General features: G+C 44.9%; 2 protein-coding genes across 3 annotated transcripts in view; both read right to left on the bottom strand.

The window, feature by feature from the left end:
* The window catches only part of GCNA (germ cell nuclear acidic peptidase), a 53,982-nt gene extending 47,244 nt beyond the window's left edge, over positions 1-6,738 (bottom strand). Inside the window, exons 1-3 of the mRNA XM_039487060.1 lie at positions 6,633-6,738; positions 6,241-6,403; positions 751-805 (exon numbers count right to left, since the gene is read on the bottom strand). Coding sequence (XP_039342994.1) covers positions 751-805; positions 6,241-6,403; positions 6,633-6,662 — 248 coding nt within the window. The 5' untranslated portion in view covers positions 6,663-6,738. The remainder of the gene's footprint in view (positions 1-750; positions 806-6,240; positions 6,404-6,632) is intronic.
* Positions 6,739-7,223: 485 nt separating this feature from the next.
* The window catches only part of OGT (O-linked N-acetylglucosamine (GlcNAc) transferase), an 85,229-nt gene continuing 75,133 nt past the window's right edge, over positions 7,224-17,319 (bottom strand). For both annotated transcript variants that reach the window (XM_039487818.1, XM_039487819.1), the window contains exons 19-22: positions 15,150-15,302; positions 11,869-12,121; positions 10,685-10,808; positions 7,224-9,325 (exon numbers count right to left, since the gene is read on the bottom strand). In XM_039487818.1, coding sequence (XP_039343752.1) covers positions 9,151-9,325; positions 10,685-10,808; positions 11,869-12,121; positions 15,150-15,302 — 705 coding nt within the window. In that variant the 3' untranslated portion in view covers positions 7,224-9,150. The remainder of the gene's footprint in view (positions 9,326-10,684; positions 10,809-11,868; positions 12,122-15,149; positions 15,303-17,319) is intronic.

Here is a 17,319-nt window from a genome sequence, read left to right as displayed (position 1 = left end):
AGGGAAGATTGATAACATTGGGTTTGTTTAGTCTGGAAAAGAGACGACTGAGAGGGGACATGACAACAGTTTTCAAGTACATAAAAGGTTGTTACAAGGAGGAGGGAAAAAATTGTTGTTCTTAATCTCTGAGAATAGGACAAGCAGCAATGGGCTTAAATTGCAGCAAGGGTGGTTTAGGTTGGACATTAGGAAAATCTTCCTAACTGTCAGGGTGGTTAAGCACTGGAATAAATTGCCTAGGGAGGTTGTGGAATCTCCATCATTGGAGATTTTTAAGAGCAGGTTAGACAAACATCTGTCAGGGATGGTCTAGATAATACTTAGCCCTGCCATGAGTGCAGGGGACTGGACTAGATGATCTCTTGAGGTCCATTACAGTCATATGATTCTATGACATGGAGAGCGGCTCTCTCTCAAATAGGCAGCCTTTTACAGGTCAAAACCAACACCTTAAATCAGAGTATTTGGACTGAAATTGAGCCTGCTAGGTCTCATCTCTGCCCCAGTCTCTCACAAACATTGGGTTTGGCATTCAAAGCCAAACAAAAAACCAAAACACAAATTCTCAGATTTCGGAAAAGGGACACAGATGCTCTTCCAAACAGAAAAACAAACAAGATAAAAATCTATATAAAAGCAAGACAACTTATCTGCAGACAACTTTATCATCACACAGTAAAGACAATAAAAGACAACTTTTGAACGGATGAGAGACCAGCCCTTTAATCTCTTAAAAAGTTTTCTCACCTGTCATCCTTCGTGTGCCAGGATTCTGCAGTCACTTTATTTTTGGTCTTTATAACTGAAAACAGAACAGATCATCTTTCTAGATAGGACTGCACAAGGAGGGAAGCCTCAACAAGGTTAAAGTCAGGAGTTAATTATTTGTTTAACTGTAGCGCATATGAGACCTAGTCATTAGGCAGGACCCCGTCGTGCTAGGCACTGTACAAACACAGAACAAGGAATTCCCAGTTTAGAGAGGATATACTATATAATCAGTCACTAATCTTCCACTCAGTAGCCACTTCCAAGAGGATGGATTGATTTAAATCAAAGCAATTTAAATCAGCAAGAAACATTTAAATCAATTTTAATCTTGTTTTGCATTTGTACTTTAAGTTATTTTCCTAAGGAAAGGTTGATTCTCATTAGTCAATTACCAATAAAATATGTCAATTTTCAGCTAAAAATAGCCTTAATACATCATTCCCTTTCACTCTGTAGTTGCTGAACACTTCTGCCTTTGCTACATCATGAACAATTTTACCATCTCCATCTAGAACACTGTTAGGATTCCTTTCCTTCTTGATATATTTAAACTCTTTAACACAGTCAGCCATGGATTTTCCTCCCAATCTCTTTGGGTTCTCTTATCAAGTTTCTACACTTCATAAATTCTAATTTATATTGCTTGCTATCTACTGCATCTTTTCCCCATTTGTAATATAGGTTTTTTAAGCACAGTGCTGGCAGTGCCAAGGTCAGTTTATAGAACCTAGAAGAGGCTTTTGTAGCTAAAGAAGACTGTTGAAGGGTCTGCATAAACCCCTGCCTGGTACCCCAGGCAGTTCAGCTGATTTCACCCAAAGAGATTCCCAACAGGAGAAAGGCCTGGAGTCTAAGGTGATATTCCCTAAGGGTTTACAGCGTGTAAGCCCAGTAATCATATCTGTCTGGGGGGTGCACTTCTCCCAGACTGCAGAGACGGTGGAATGGGCAACCTGAGAAAAAACAAAACAAAACAAAACCACCTTATCCTAAGGCAGCAAGCACACTGTTCGAAGCGTGTGTGTGTGTGTGTGTGTGTGGTGGTGGTGTGTATAATTGGCTGGTACACACCAAAAAAGGGTAAGATTACCATAAGTATATACTGGGGGAAAAATGGAAATAACTAGAACTAGATACACTAAAGAATTACTGTATGACAGAATCAGACAGCTCTGAATTTCCTTGAAGCTGCAGTCTTTGGCAGATGACTTGAATTCCATGAGTGGAAATATGTAGATGTTCCCCATAATGTGTGTTCTCTTCCCTTTATCTCTGTGTCACTTACTTAGGCCCTGATCCTGCAGACAGCTACATAACATCAGTATGCTACATAAGTGAGTAGTCACATTAAATTTGTTCGGACTATTCATGTAGCAATACTAGGAACTTCGACTGCAAACTCTTCCAAAGTAGACTCTTGTCATTATTATGGCTGCAAAGTACACTGCATTTTTTGGTGGCTCTGTTTGAATAAAACAAATAAAATATTTAAAACAGTTAAGGATGCTCAACTGAATATTGCACCATATAGCCATAATAGTGCCAGTAAATCTTTAGTTAAGTCCTCAGCCATCCTTTGCAACCTATAGCAATTCTATTAATTTCAGATTTTTATACTGTCCCATCACAGAGTATGAGGTCTCATTTCGCTTAACCGTGATTTTGCCTCTTCACATTACTTCACCCACCCCAAACATACTACTTCCCTCCACCTCCACTTAGTAAGTGCAACTTTTAACTGACTACATGAAGTAGATAGAAACTGATGTTTTCTAATTGTTCAGAATATTGAATTAGCATGGTGTTGCATTAGAAGGCACAGCTTTTTAGTAGATGTTAGTGTTGTGTTTGATAGACGGAATTTAAGAGGAAATAATTTTTTGTAGTGTCTCTTTTAGGATTGTAACATTGTTATTTAGGTGCTGCAAGTGCAGCAAAGTGTTTTGATGTACACAGTTGGAATGGAAATGTGCAGAGGTTGCCCTGATATAAGTCATTTTTCTACAGTACCTCTCTCACTACACTATTTAAAATAAAATGCCATACAGTAGAACCTCAGTGTTACAAACACCAGAGTTACAAACTGATCAGTCAACTACACACCTCATTCGGAACTGCAAGTATGCAATGAGTCAACAGAGGAGACACCCCCACCCCCCAAAAAGAAGCAAATACAGTATAGTGTTAAATGTAAACCACTAAAAAAAATTAAGGGAAAGCAGCACTGTCCTGCATAGCAAAGTTTCAAAGTAGTATCAAGTCAATGTTTAGTTCTAAACTTCTGAAAGAACAACCATAACACTTTATTCAGGTTACAAATAACCTCCATTTCTGAGATGTTCTTAACTTGGAGGTTCTTCTGTACTTGCATGATGTGTGCTTATTGTATGGCATAGGATGTCAGTTATACAATTAAGACACATTGATCTTTTTGGTGTGTATAATACAATTGCTTACTGTTAAGTTCGTCATTGGAAAATTGAATGTTAATAGTCATGTAGATTTTTTGTTTGGAAACATGAACTTTAAAAGGTATTCTATTTTTATATAGGTTTAACTAAAGGCACCTAGACAGACCTTCCCCCAAACCCTTAGAAAACGTGGCACCTTGAAGACTAACAGATTTATTTGGGCATAAGCTTTCGTGGGTAAAAAAACCCACTTCTTCAGATGAAGTGAGGTTTTTTTACCCATGAAAGCTTATGCCCAAATAAATCTGTTAGTCTTTAAAGTGCCACCAGACTCCTTGTTGTTTTTGTGGATATAGACTAACACAATTATCCCCTGATACTTAGAAAATGTGTACACTGCTATGGAAAACTACAAATAAAACAAAGGTATGTTTTATTTTACTTCTTTACAAAAAGGTCTAAAAAGTTTTACTGTATATATGCATGTCTTTTAAACATGCCTTCAGATTTTCTCCTTCAGACAGAATTTACATCACTACCTGAGATAGCAGCAAAGAATCCTGTGGCACCTTATAGACTAACAGATGTTTTGCAGCATGAGCTTTCGTGGGTGAATACCCACTTCTTCGTATGCAAGCAGTGGAAATTTCCAGGGGCAGGTGTGTATATATAAGCCAGCAAGAAGCAGGCTAGAGATAACGAGGTTAGATCAATCAGGGAGGATGGGGCCCTGTTCCAGCAGCTGAGGTGTGAAAACCAAGGGAGGAGAAACTGGTTCTGTAATTGGCAAGCCATTCACAGTCTTTGTTTAGTCCTAAACTGATGGTGTTAAATTTGCAAATGAATTGGAGCTCAGCAGTTTCTCTCTGGAGTCTGGTCCTAAAGTTTTTTTGCTGGAGGATGGCCACCTTAAAATCTGCTATTGTGTGGCCAGGGAGGTTGAAGTGTTCTCCTACAGGTTTTTGTATATTGCCATTCCTAATGTCTGATTTGTGTCCATTTATCCTTTTCCTTAGAGACTGTCCAGTTTGGCCGATGTACATAGCAGAGGGGCATTGCTGGCATATGATGGCATATATTACATTGGTGGACGTGCAGGTGAATGAACCGGTGATGGTGTGGCTGATCTGGTTAGGTCCTGTGATGGTGTTGCTGGTGTAGATATGTGGGCAGAGTTGGCATCGAGGTTTGTTGCATGGGTTGGTTCCTGAGCTAGAGTTACTATGGTGCGGTGTGCAGTTGCTGGTGAGAATATGCTTCAGGTTGGCAGGTTGTCTGTGGGCGAGGACTGGCCTGGTCAGCCATAAAAATATTGGCATATTGTGGGGCTGACCTGGAACAACGCTTCCTCAGCTCCTGTCCACTCACGCCCCTTCTCTACCTACGCTACATTGATGACATCTTCATCATCTGGACCCATGGGAAGGAGACTCTAGAAAAATTCCACCATGATTTCAACAGCTTCCACCCCTCCATCAACCTCAGCCTGGACCTATCTACACGGGAGGTCCACTTCCTAGACACCACGGTGCAAATAAGTGGTGGTCACATTAACACCACCCTATACCGAAAACCTACAGACCGCTATGCCTACCTTCATGCCTCCAGCTTCCATCCCGGGCACACCACAAGATCCATTGTCTACAGCCAAGCACTGAGGTACAACCGTATCTGCTCTAACCCCGCAGACAGAGACCAACACTTAGAAAATCTCCACCAAGCATTCTCAAGACTACAGTACCCACATGAGGAGATAAGGAAACAGATCAACAGAGCCAGATGTGTACCCAGAAGCCTCCTACTGCAAGACAAGCCCAAGAAAGAAACCAACAGGACTCCACTGGCCATCACATACAGTCCCCAGCTCAAACCCCTCCACCGCATCATCAGGGATCTACAACCCATCCTGGACAATGATCCCACACTCTCACAGGCCTTGGGTGGCAGGCCAGTCCTCGCCCACAGACAACCTGCCAACCTGAAGCATATTCTCACCAGCAACTGCACACCGCACCATAGTAACTCTAGCTCAGGAACCAACCCATGCAACAAACCTCGATGCCAACTCTGCCCACATATCTACACCAGCAACACCATCACAGGACCTAACCAGATCAGCCACACCATCACCGGTTCATTCACCTGCACGCCCACCAATGTAATATATGCCATCATATGCCAGCAATGCCCTCTGCTATGTACATCGCCAAACTGGACAGTCTCTAAGGAAAAGGATAAATGGACACAAATCAGACATTAGGAATGGCAATATACAAAAACCTGTAGGAGAACACTTCAACCTCCCTGGCCACACAATAGCAGATTTTAAGGTGGCCATCCTCCAGCAAAAAAACTTTAGGACCAGACTCCAGAGAGAAACTGCTGAGCTCCAATTCATTTGCAAATTTAACACCATCAGTTTAGGACTAAACAAAGACTGTGAATGGCTTGCCAATTACAGAACCAGTTTCTCCTCCCTTGGTTTTCACACCTCAGCTGCTGGAACAGGGCCCCATCCTCCCTGATTGATCTAACCTCGTTATCTCTAGCCTGCTTCTTGCTGGCTTATATATACACACCTGCCCCTGGAAATTTCCACTGCTTGCATACGAAGAAGTGGGTATTAACCCACGAAAGCTCATGCTGCAAAACATCTGTTAGTCTATAAGGTGCCACAGGATTCTTTGCTGCTTCTACAGAACCAGACTAACACGGCTACCCCTCTGATACCTGAGATAGTTATCATGTACAGCTTTTAAAGTCTTCCCTCAGTCCAACTCTCTAATTGAATCATTTATTGTGTACAGAGCTGGTGTTTGCATGATAAATCCACACAACAAAATAGGAACACTACAGCATTAATGGTTTGGACTCACAATCAATCCCAGATCTTCTCCTACCTTTCAGGCTGCCCTCCCCCATGTTTCAGCTGTCACTCATATGAGTTTCCTCTCCAACACATTGGTCCCTCCCACCCCAACACCTAATCTCGTGCCTTCACTTCCCTCACAACTTGGCAGAGTATAGGAAACATTAATCCTGCAAATTCACCTACTTTGTGCAGTCCCGTGTGGGGGGTTCCTTGTCCCCAACCAGGTGTTGCCTTGTCTGTCATCCTCTGCGTCGGAGGACAAGAGCAGCAGTCTCTGTACAGAGGCCCCATCAGGCCCAAGGCTGGAAACCGGAGGGATGCTGACCAAGGGTCTGGGGGCTCCCAGCTGAAAGGGGAAGACAACGGAGAATGACCTAGCCCTAAAGCGAGCCCAGCCGCTTCTCATGCCCCCACAGGGCCAGGGCCCGGCTCCCGCCCCCACTACTCCCTCACGAGGGCCCGGCTCGCGCCCTTCCCCCGCGATTCTCCGGCACCCGCCCGCGTCCCTCCCCCGCTGGGTCCGGCTCGCGCCCGCGCCTCCCCTCCACAGCCCCTCACCCCCACAAGTCTCTCACCCGGACGCGCTGCCTGGGCCCCCGCGCCATCCTCGCGTGGAACCCGCCGCTGCTACGTTCAAACCTCCCGCCCGCCCGCCCCTCACTGCAGCGCCGCCACGTCCGGGGCGGTACTTGACCCTGCCGGTCTGGTTGCGCATGCGCCACGGAGCCCGAACGGCCCTTCGAATCGCAGCGGCCCGCCCCCGCCCCCGCCCCCGCATGAGCCCAGCGGGCGCGGCTGCTGCCAGCGAGGGAACCGCCCCCCGGCGCCGACTCCCGAGCGCGCGCCCAGCGCATCTTCCCGCGTGGAGACCCATGAGCGCCCCCCGCCCCCCCGCGGAGACGCGCTCCCGCTGGCGCCAAAGATTATGACAAAAACACGTTGTTTGCAGTGATCTTTTTATTAGGCAGTTAGCTGGAAACAAAAGCCTGTTACAATAAGCAGAGCAGCAGTGAAAGCAGCAAGGTCCCACGCCAGGAACAAAGCTCAACGGGCACCCTGCAGCAGTCTCACCTATGCAGAGCACGCCACTGGTGAAAGTTGAGTGGTTTAGTGCAGCTTTGTTTCAGGTGTAGTAACTTGCAGCATCAATTCTTAAGGTGCTACCATCTTTTCATTTTTACGGGTTGAAACTAGGTAGTTTCAATTGTCCAAAGCTATAAGGCTGGGCTTTTAAAGAGTGCAATTTATAAATGTGCATGCTGGTTAGGGAGGGGGGTGTAACCACAGTTGGCCTAGGCTGTCTTTTAGTGGAGCAACTTTCTGTTACTGAAAGAGATAAGCTTACATAGCACTGCTCTTCAGGGAGAAAGGTCTTCCCACCTGCTTATCTACACAGCAACAAAACAGCCCCTAACAGGCTAGCCACAGGTTCTTCAGTGCTGTGTCAACATACCCTCTAACCTCAAAAGTTTCTCTCACCCCCAGAAGTTGGTCCAATAAAAGGTATCTTTCCCCCCTTTTCATTTCTGGTTAGAAAATGACACAAGATTTCTTGCTCGGGTATTAGCACCTGGTAATCTACCAGCAAACTAAGGCATCCTATACTAAGCATTCATCACCTAGGCTACATTCAAAAGCATCAACTAAGACTTAGATAAAAAGTGCATCAAAAGCAGCACTTCGAACACAGTTCTCTGTTGCTGCACTAGAAGACAAATTGTTACCTGTTACTGAATAGATGTGTGTAGCACACTTAGCAAGACTGACACTGGTTTGTTTTAAACTGCAGTCCATGACCCTCTGCACAGATTTAAGAACAAAATTACTTACGGTAATTCATGCTTGTTCAATACAAAACTCAGCATCAGAGTTTACATACAGCCCATGGCCTCCAAGTTACCTCATATCAGTGAGATAAAGATGACACCCCCACATTAAGAAAAAAGCCTTTCTGGGTGGTCCTTAAATACTGCAATAATTAATTATATATATATATATTTATATATAACTGCCCACTTGAGAGCTTTTCAGAGTTGGAATACTTTAAAAAAAACATTAAATATACTTGATGCAGATGTTTAGTAGATGAAAAATCTATACTTACCTGGGATTTCATTTCTGCTGAAATGAATAGAACTATTTAAAAGCCAAGCTATGGAAAGGAAGGTAAAAGGCCAGCAGCCCAGAACATTGTTTTGACAGCAGCACAGAAAGGGGTAGTAAAGGCGAAACGCTGGTCAAATGGGTCAAACTGGGCAAACCAGAGCTTTATTTTAAAAAAGTCCTTGCTACAGTACATAGGACTGTGCCTCTGTACATAATTAACAATAATTCCTGAAGGATTTGTATTTGGCACCAGTTTGTTTATTTCAAAACAGTTCAGGGGCATTAATTTTAAACCAATTTTGTTTTTCAACAGAATAGGAGTTGTCATCATGAAGCCAATTAGCTGAGATACAGGAGAATCTTTTTTTTTTTTTAAACCAAGCACTGAGTTCTCATCTAAATCAACACAGTACAGAAAGTTCCAAAACAGAGGTCAAACATTAAAAGGCTGATATAGGCTCAAGTGGTTTATAAAACCTGTAAAAAGGACTACACCAGCAAATATGCCCTTTCAATCTGCACAGTTAAGAAGTTAATGCAGGGAGCAACACTCACTAGTTGGAAATCATGTCATGGAAGAATCGCACATATACCAACAGGAACACCTGAAATCAAACATTAAAAAGCTCCAATTCCCAATCCACATAAGAGAGAAATTCATAGGAAGATTGAATCAATCCATGAAATCACAATTGGATGGACAGTTCACACTTTCCCCATCAAGCACCAGGCCTTGCAAACATACAGCACATGTGCACAACTCAATCTTTTTCAAACTCCTTATGGAATAGAAAGTTCCCAATCTCTACAGCCTCTCCCTATTATGCACGAAGTATGTCTGTCTGTGCTCTTAAATCACCATCATGAATCACTTCAGTCACAGAGTACCAGGCAGATTAAGTAGAAATGCACTGTCTTTAGCTCCCATCTCCTTTGCAGAGGAGTTTGAGAGGCTCAATTCTGGGAGAGTCGTGTGGGCAGAGTCCTTCATGCAGATTCATTGCTCTCTATTGGCTTAACCATATGGTCTGGTTTGTTGCCAGCAGCGTAGTGATCCCACATCTGAAGGTAAAGCCGCTCCAGTTCCATTGTGTACTGTTTGGTGTTGAACAAAGGACTTGATATTCTCTGTTTCCAGACTTTACTACGAATTTTCTTCAGGCTACACAAAGAATTAACAGCAAGCAGTCAGATGAGAAGCAGAAACAGGAACAAATGGTTATTGTGATCTATTACCTCAATTAACCCAGAACTCTCAACACACCATTGCTTCAGCAAATCCCTTTATTGTCATCCCCCTACCCAAAATCCACATTGTTGCTCCTTCCCCAATGTGGAACTGTCAACTTCACCAAAACTCAACTTTTTCATTGTGGGTGAAAATGCTATGGACATTTGTGTTAGTACTGCTACACGCTAATTAACCAGACCCATCAACCCTTCTATACAGCCCCAACTGCAAGTGCCCCTTTATTTCAGCCTAGGTTTTTCTTTCTGAAAGGAAAGTGAAAATGCATTTTGTTTGCGTTTACTTTCTGCAGAAGGTTCAATATATCAGCATTCCTATCTCCCTCCCAGCAGGTCTGAGTTCTAATTCCAGCTCTGCCAATGTCTCAATGTGATATCCTGCACATGATGCTCAATCTGTCTCTATATCTGTAAAGTTACAATTACTTTGTGGGGAATATGTTGAGGGTTCCTCAATCCTGGGAGGGGTAAGTCAACGATTGTGAACATGTAAAGCGCCAAGTATTTTTAGGGAGGACAAGTGCATACTTTGGGCATTTCATGATACTCACCCATCTGAACATTCCACACCCCATTCTAGTATAGTTCCCTCCCACATCTGCCTTCCTAGCTCCTATTATGGCTATTTAAAGAGCTTAACCCTCCCTGAGAAGGCAGCCTGTCTCTCACACCCCACCCACTATCTTCAGCATGGAGTCCTGGATCTGTGCAAGAATCCCCCCCACACTTGGCCTCCAACTCTGACCTCTGTTGAAGGCATATAATGGTCCCTTCTGCTGCTTCAGGGTATGAGAATACTAGATCCCCAACAGAGTAGTTTTTCACCCCAGATGGGACTTGAACCCACAATCTCTGGTTTAGAAAGCCAATGCCTTATCCATTAGGTCACTGGGGCCCTTCCCCCCCCCAAGAGAGTAGGCAGGCAGCTAAACCAGAGATGAGGAGAGGAGGTAATTCCCTCAGGACACATTGCAGATATGAATTCTAGCCCAGTAACTCATTCCAATGAGCACAGACCTTACTTCCTCATCAGCAAAGCAGTTTAGTGGCTACTTCAAAACCCTGGAGGTCAGTCAGCTCCCAAGGTAACAAACAGCGGGTAACTTCATCAGTCAACGTAAGTTCAATAGAATGAAAATAATGACATGCCTCACTGCTTATAGCCATATATATTTATGTTTATTCCATTTTGCTTCCTAACACACACTATCCCCAATAATGGTGCCTTACTGTTCTAGATCTTTATTTCATCCTCCAAACTAGATGTACTTACTATTCTAGATCCGTTCCCAGTTTCACAGCAATATCTTCATATTCTTGTCTACTCTTAGCAATAAGTTCAAGACAACCAAGGCAAGTAAGCTGGGAGGCAGCAACCCGTGATGCAAGAGTTTCCCCTGTAAAAAGACAAAAGAAAGTGATAACCAATATGCCTTCTTGATGCTTTACAATTTACTTAATTTTTTTTCTCCTGCCTGAGAAAACACACAAGGGGAGGTTGCTAGACTATTTGTTCTGGAAAGCCTGCCCACTAGCTAGAACTGGGATGCACTTAATTTCTTTACTATCCATGACAGAAGTGGGCAAACTACAGCCCGTGGGCCACATCCGGCCCACGGGACCGTCCTGCACAGCCCTTGAGCTCCCGGCTGGGGAGGCTAGCCCGTGGCCCCTCCCCCGCAGCCACGCCACCAGTGCTCTGGGCAGCAGGGTTGCATGCTTCTGCCGAGCAGCATGACAGTGTGTCTGGCTTCAGCCAGGCGGCATGGCTGCCAGACATGCTGCTCTGAGCGGCACAGTAAGGGGGTGGTGGCCGGGGGGCTGGGTAAGGGGTGGGGGGTCCCAGGAAACAGGATACGGTTGAATGGGGTGGAGGTTCTGGGGGCAGTCGTGGTTGGATAAGCATGAGAATCCCGGTGGGCCTGGCAGGGGTGTGGCTAGGGGTCAGAGCAGTCAGGAGACTGGGAGCAGAGCGGTTGAATAGGGGGTGGGGTCCCGAGGGTGGTCTTCGGAGGGGGCGGGTAGGGGACAACAAGCAGGGGGGGTTGGATGGTGGAGGCTTCTGAGGGGGGTGGAAAGTGGGTGGGGGCCAGGCTGTTTGGGGAGGCACAGCCTTCCCTACCCAGCCCTCCATACAGTTTTGCAACCCTGATGTACCTATCAGGCCAAAAAGTTTCCCCACCCCTGATCTATGAACTCTTCACATTAGATAGTTACACATACAAGATAAAAATAAAAACAAGAAGGATTGAAGGTCTATAACAATTACATTCAATATGAATTTTTCAGAGTAGCAGCCGTGTTAGTCTGTATCCGTAAAAAGAACAGGAGTACTTGTGGCACCTTAGGGATAATAATAATAGAAATAAATGTGTTAGTCTCTAAGGTGCCACACGTACTCCTATTCAATACGAATTGTCACCATATGGCTACAATCTTGTTTCCCTGAGACATTACCTGGCATAGTAACCATGGGAGTTCCAGCCCAGAGTACATCCATCCCAGTAGTGTGCCCATTACAAAGTGGAGTATCTAGACAAACATCAGCCAACTGGCCCCTCCGCACATGTTCCTCTTTGGGGGCAACAGGAGAGAAGATGATTCGGTTCTGGGGAAGGCCCATGTTCTGTGCATATTGTTGAATATTGGGTTCTCCTACAGCTGGGAAACGCAACAGCCACAATACGCTGTTTGGAACTCGCTTCAGAATCTACAACCAAACCAGGAAGAAAATAAAGGGTGACTGTGTAAAAAACAACATTCAGAAGCATCACCCTCCTGGATAGATCAGAACAAGCAAATAGTGTGAATAGTGAAATCACAGAAATGTATGACTGGAAGGGACATAGATAGGTCATTTAATCCAGTTCTCTGCACTGAGGCAGTCTAAGTACTATCTAGATTATCCCTGACAGGTGTTTGTTTAACCTGTTCCTAAAAGCCTCCAATGATTCCACAACCTCCCTAGGTAATTTGTTCCGGTGCTTAACTACCCTGATGGTTAGGAAGTTTTTCCTAACGTCTAACCTAAATCTCCCTTGCTGCAGTTTAAGCCCATTGCTTCTTGTCCAGTCCTCAGTGGTTAAGGAGAACAATTTATCACGCTCCTCTTTATAACAACCTTTTATGTACTTGAAGACTTAGGTCCCCTCTCAGTATTATATTCTCCAGATTGAAAAAATTGAGTTTCTTTAATTTTGCTTTGTAGGCCATGTTTTCTAGACCTTTAATCCTTTTTGTTACTCTCCCTCTTGACTTCTCTACATCTTTCCCCAACTGTGGTACCCAGAACTGCACACAGTACTCCAGCTGAGGCATTATCAATCAGTGCTGTCTTGTCTTGCTTACAGCACTCCCGCTAATACATCCCAGAATGACGTTTGCTTGTTTTGAATCAACAATGTAATACTGTTGCAAAACAAGCAAACAACACTGTGGGATCTATTAGCAGGAGTGCTGTAAGCAAGACAGAAGATGTAATTCTTCCACTCTACTCAGCACTGATTGATAAGGCCTTAGCTGGAGTACTGCGTGCAGTTCTTTCCCCAACTGTGGTTATTAGATGTTGACAAACTGGAGCAGCGGTTCTCAAACTGTGGGCTGGGAACCCAAAGTGGGTGGCAACCCCGTTTCAGTGGGGTGCCCTGGGTTGGCAACAGACTTGCTGGGGGCAGGGGTTGAAGCCGAAGCCCAAGGGATTCACGCCCTTCCTTCCTCACCCCCATCCTCCGTTGGCAGGTCTTGGGCCTCGGCTCAGGCTTCAGTCCCCAATCCCCCCTCCCAGGTCATGTAGTAATTTTTGTTATTAGAAGGGGCTCACAGTGTAATAAATTTTGAGAACTGCATAATTAGAGGAAGTCAAGAGAGAGAAAAAGGACTAAAGGTCTAGAAAACGTGACCTACAAGGAAAGACTGAAAAAAAACTGGATTTGTGAAATGCCTCACTTTCAAAGTGAAAGTGAAAGTCAGTCACACAATGCGTCAAACAGTAAGTGCAAGCTTCTGGGATATGACCTGAAGAGCAGAGTGGATACAGCATACACCTCTCATTTTGCTTTTGTACCACAGTTTAGGTGAAAGTCATGTTTGCAAATGGCAGCAAAAAGGGGTGTGTACCCACAGCAGATGAAATGACGAGGTGAATTTAGCATTGATGAAAATGCTGGAGTCACAGCCTTGGAGATTGAAGATTCCAATTTATTTACAGGGAGCACTATGCAGTAGTGAATAAGAACAGCCATACTAGGTCAGACCAAAGGTCCATCTAGCCCAGCATCGTGTCTTCTGACAGTGGCCAATCCCAAGTGCCCCAGAAGGAATGAACAGAACAGGTAATCACCAAGTGATTCATTCCCAGCTTCTGGCAAACAGAGGCTAGGGACCCATCCCTGCCCATCGTGGCTAACAGCCATTGATAGACCTATTCTCCATGAATTTATCTAATTCATTTTTGAACCGTTATAGTCTTAGCCTTCACAACATCCTCTGGCAAGGAGTTCCACAGGTTCACTGTGCATTGTGTGAAAAAATACTTCCTTGTGTTTGTTTTAAACCTGCTGCCTATTAATTTCATTTGGTGACCCCTAGTTTTTGTGTTATGAGGAGTAAACAAACTTCCTTATTGACTTTCTCCACACCAGTCATGATTTTATAGACCACTATCATGTTCCCCCCTTAGTCATCTCTTTTCCAAGCTGAAAAGTCCCAGTCTTATTAATCTCTCGTCATACAGCTGTTCCATGCCCTTAATCATTTTTGTTGCTCTTTTCTGAACCTTTTCCAATTCCAATATATCTTTTTTGAGAATGGGCGACCACATCTGCATACAGTATTCAAGATGTGGGTGTACCATGGATTTATATAAAGGCAGAAAATATCATATTGCCCCATTATCTATCCTTGAATGATTCCCAACATTCTGTTCGCTTTTTTGACTGTCGCTACACATTGAGTGGATGTTTTCAGAGAACTATCCAAAATGACTCCAAGATCTCTTTCTTGACTGGTAACAGCTAATTTAGATCCTATCATTTTATACGTATAGTTGGGATTGTGTTTTCCAATGTGCATTACTTTGCATTTAACAACAGTGCAAAGCTTCCTTACAGTGCCTCATCAGTACGCCTCAACATAAGAACAGCTATACTTGGTCAGACCAAGGGCCCAGTATCCTGTCTTCTGACAGTGGCCAATCCCAGGTGCGTCAGAGGGAATGAACAGAACAGGTAATCATCAAGTGATCCATTCCCTGTCACTCTGACCTGAAGTGAGATGTTCAGCCTCTGTACCCATCTAATGGTTGACTTGTCAGGTAAGAGCACAGATAATGGTGCAAATAAGGGCCAGTTGTAGTGGTGTAAATTGGACAGAACTAAACAGCTTATTACACACTGACTATGTAAAAGCTGTCAGAAGGGTAACAATTTTCACTCAACTCCCTACTCGGATCCGATTTATAATGGGACCTAAAGAGATTCTGCCTGGTCAAATTGCTGCCTGGTCAAATCCCATTATTATCCAATCCCTTATTCTGGAGAGTGTTGTAAGGATTCAAAAAGGTTCATGCCAAATAAATATTCTCAACAAACCAGGCAAGGAAACTGAAGTTTTTCCCTACCTGAATAGGGGCAATTTAAGTTAAAGATCTGTTGCTCATTTTAAAACCATTCCTGTAAACAAGACAGCAGTCAAATTATGGAGATCTGATCTGAGACTTAGTAGCAAACATAACTACTCACGTTAGCCCACATCTGTAAAGTGGAAGGGTCAATCTTATATAGCTGGTTAAAGTTACAGTACACAACAGCATCCTCTGGTAACCCATACTGAGAGCGGGTGGTAACAATGATGGTACGTGGAACCTCTTCTCCAGTTGCTGCCTTGTTGTTAATCTAGGAAGAATATAAGAAAGTTCAACTATACAGCTAATTTAGAGCACTGAAACTCAGACCACAAGGTACCTAATGAAATAATCCAGTAAAGTGTTTAATAGCATGAATTCTTACCTGAAGAGTTGATTCAAGTTGTGTCAAATATAAGAAAAAAAGGAAAGTTACTCATTAGTAACCAAAATACATTGAGAGGATAGCTGCACGTTCACACACTTGGAATGCATTAATGGTGCAACTTGGATTAGTGGAACCTTCTAGATACAAAACCTACAGGAGCACTTGCACACTTCCTACCCTTCCCCTCACAGCTCTAAACATCTGGTGGACAAAGCTATAAAGGAGGCATGGCATGCTGACTGTCTCAGTTTCTTCCAACACCACCTCCTCCCCCTGTCTCAAGTTGAAAGTACGACCGAGGAAAAAGGAAAGTGTGCAGAGGTCTGTCTGTTACAGCTGTCCCCCTGCTGCACTTTTTTTTCCCCTCTCCTTTCTGGTTGTTCTGTGTCCGCCCCTCCCGGCCTTGGGCTAACAAAAGTCACAGCCTGGCCCTGCTGTTCATGGAAATGACTTGTGCAGACCAACTGGAGACATTGCTCTGCTGGGGTGGGGGGGAGCGGGCTTTTGGCTCCTTTGTTCAGACCTGGGCTCGGTGTAGAGGTGCTCTGCCCAAGTATGCAAGACCTAATATGGCCAAATAGCTGAGCACATGAGTCATGCCTGTGGCTTAAAACTTGCTCAGACATGTCTGTGCCCACCTGAAGTCTCCTCTCCTCCCCTCTAACAAGGGGAACCAATCAAAGTTACTGGCGGGAAACTGCCTAAGTTTGCCTTTATAACCAGACATTTTCTGATCAGACCTTAGAAAAGATTCCTGCATTGCTGCCTGGTCTGATCAGCCAGGTGTTCTGGGGGGTCCTTTCTCTGCTCTCGTTTTATTTTTGAGCGTACCCCCATTTTTAAACTCCCCTCCCACAAAAAGACGGTTACTCACCGTTGTAACTGTTGTTCTTCGAGATGTGTTGCTCCTATCCATTCCAGTTAGGTGTGCGCGCGCCGCGTGCACGGCTCGTCAGAAGATTTTTACCCTAGCAACACTCGGTGGGTCGGCAAGGCGCCCCCTGGAGTGGCGCCACTATAGCACTAGATATATACCCCAGCCGACCCGTCCGCTCCTCAGTTCCTTCTTGCCGGCTACTCCGACAGTGGGGAAGGAGGGCGGGTCTGGAATGGATAGGAGCAACACATCTCGAAGAACAACAGTTACAACGGTGAGTAACCGTCTTTTCTTCTTCGAGTGATTGCTCCTATGCATTCCAGTTAGGTGATTCCCAAGCCTTACCTAGGCGGTGGGGTCGGAGTGAGATGTGGCAGAGTGTAAGACTGCTGAGCCAAATGCGGCATCGTCTCTGGACTGTTGCACCAGTGCGTAGTGGGAAGCAAAAGGTGTGAATTGACGACCAGGTCGCCGCTCGACAGATGTCCTGAATGGGGACATGGGCCAGGAAGGCAGCAGAAGAGGCTTGCGCTTTTGTAGAGTGAGCGGAGAGATGACCAGCCGGAACCTGAGCGAGCTCGTAGCATGTCTTGATACATGACATCACCCAGGCCGAAATCCGCTGAGAAGAGACCGGCATGCCCTTCATGCGATCTGCTACCGCCACAAAGAGCTGGGGCGAACAGCGGAAAGGCTTCGTCCGGTCTATGTAAAAGGCGAGGGCCCTACGCACGTCAAGGCTGTGAAGCTGTTGTTCCCTACGGGATGCGTGCGGCTTCGGGAAGAAGACCGGGAGGAAGATGTCCTGGTTCACATGGAAAGCCGACACTACCTTAGGCAGGAAGGCGGGGTGTGGCCGAAGCTGCACTTTGTCCTTATGGAAGATAGTGTATGGCGGGTCGGCCGTTAGGGCACAAAGCTCAGAGACTCGACTCGCCGAAGTAATCGCGACGAGGAAGGCCGTTTTCCAGGACAAGTAGAGAAGGGAACACATGGCCAAGGGCTCAAAGGGGGCTCCCATAA

The sequence above is a fragment of the Mauremys reevesii genome, linkage group 9 (assembly GCF_016161935.1).
Source record: "Mauremys reevesii isolate NIE-2019 linkage group 9, ASM1616193v1, whole genome shotgun sequence".
Classification (NCBI taxonomy): Eukaryota; Metazoa; Chordata; order Testudines; family Geoemydidae; genus Mauremys; species Mauremys reevesii.
This window is presented reverse-complemented; position numbering and strand designations above follow the sequence as displayed.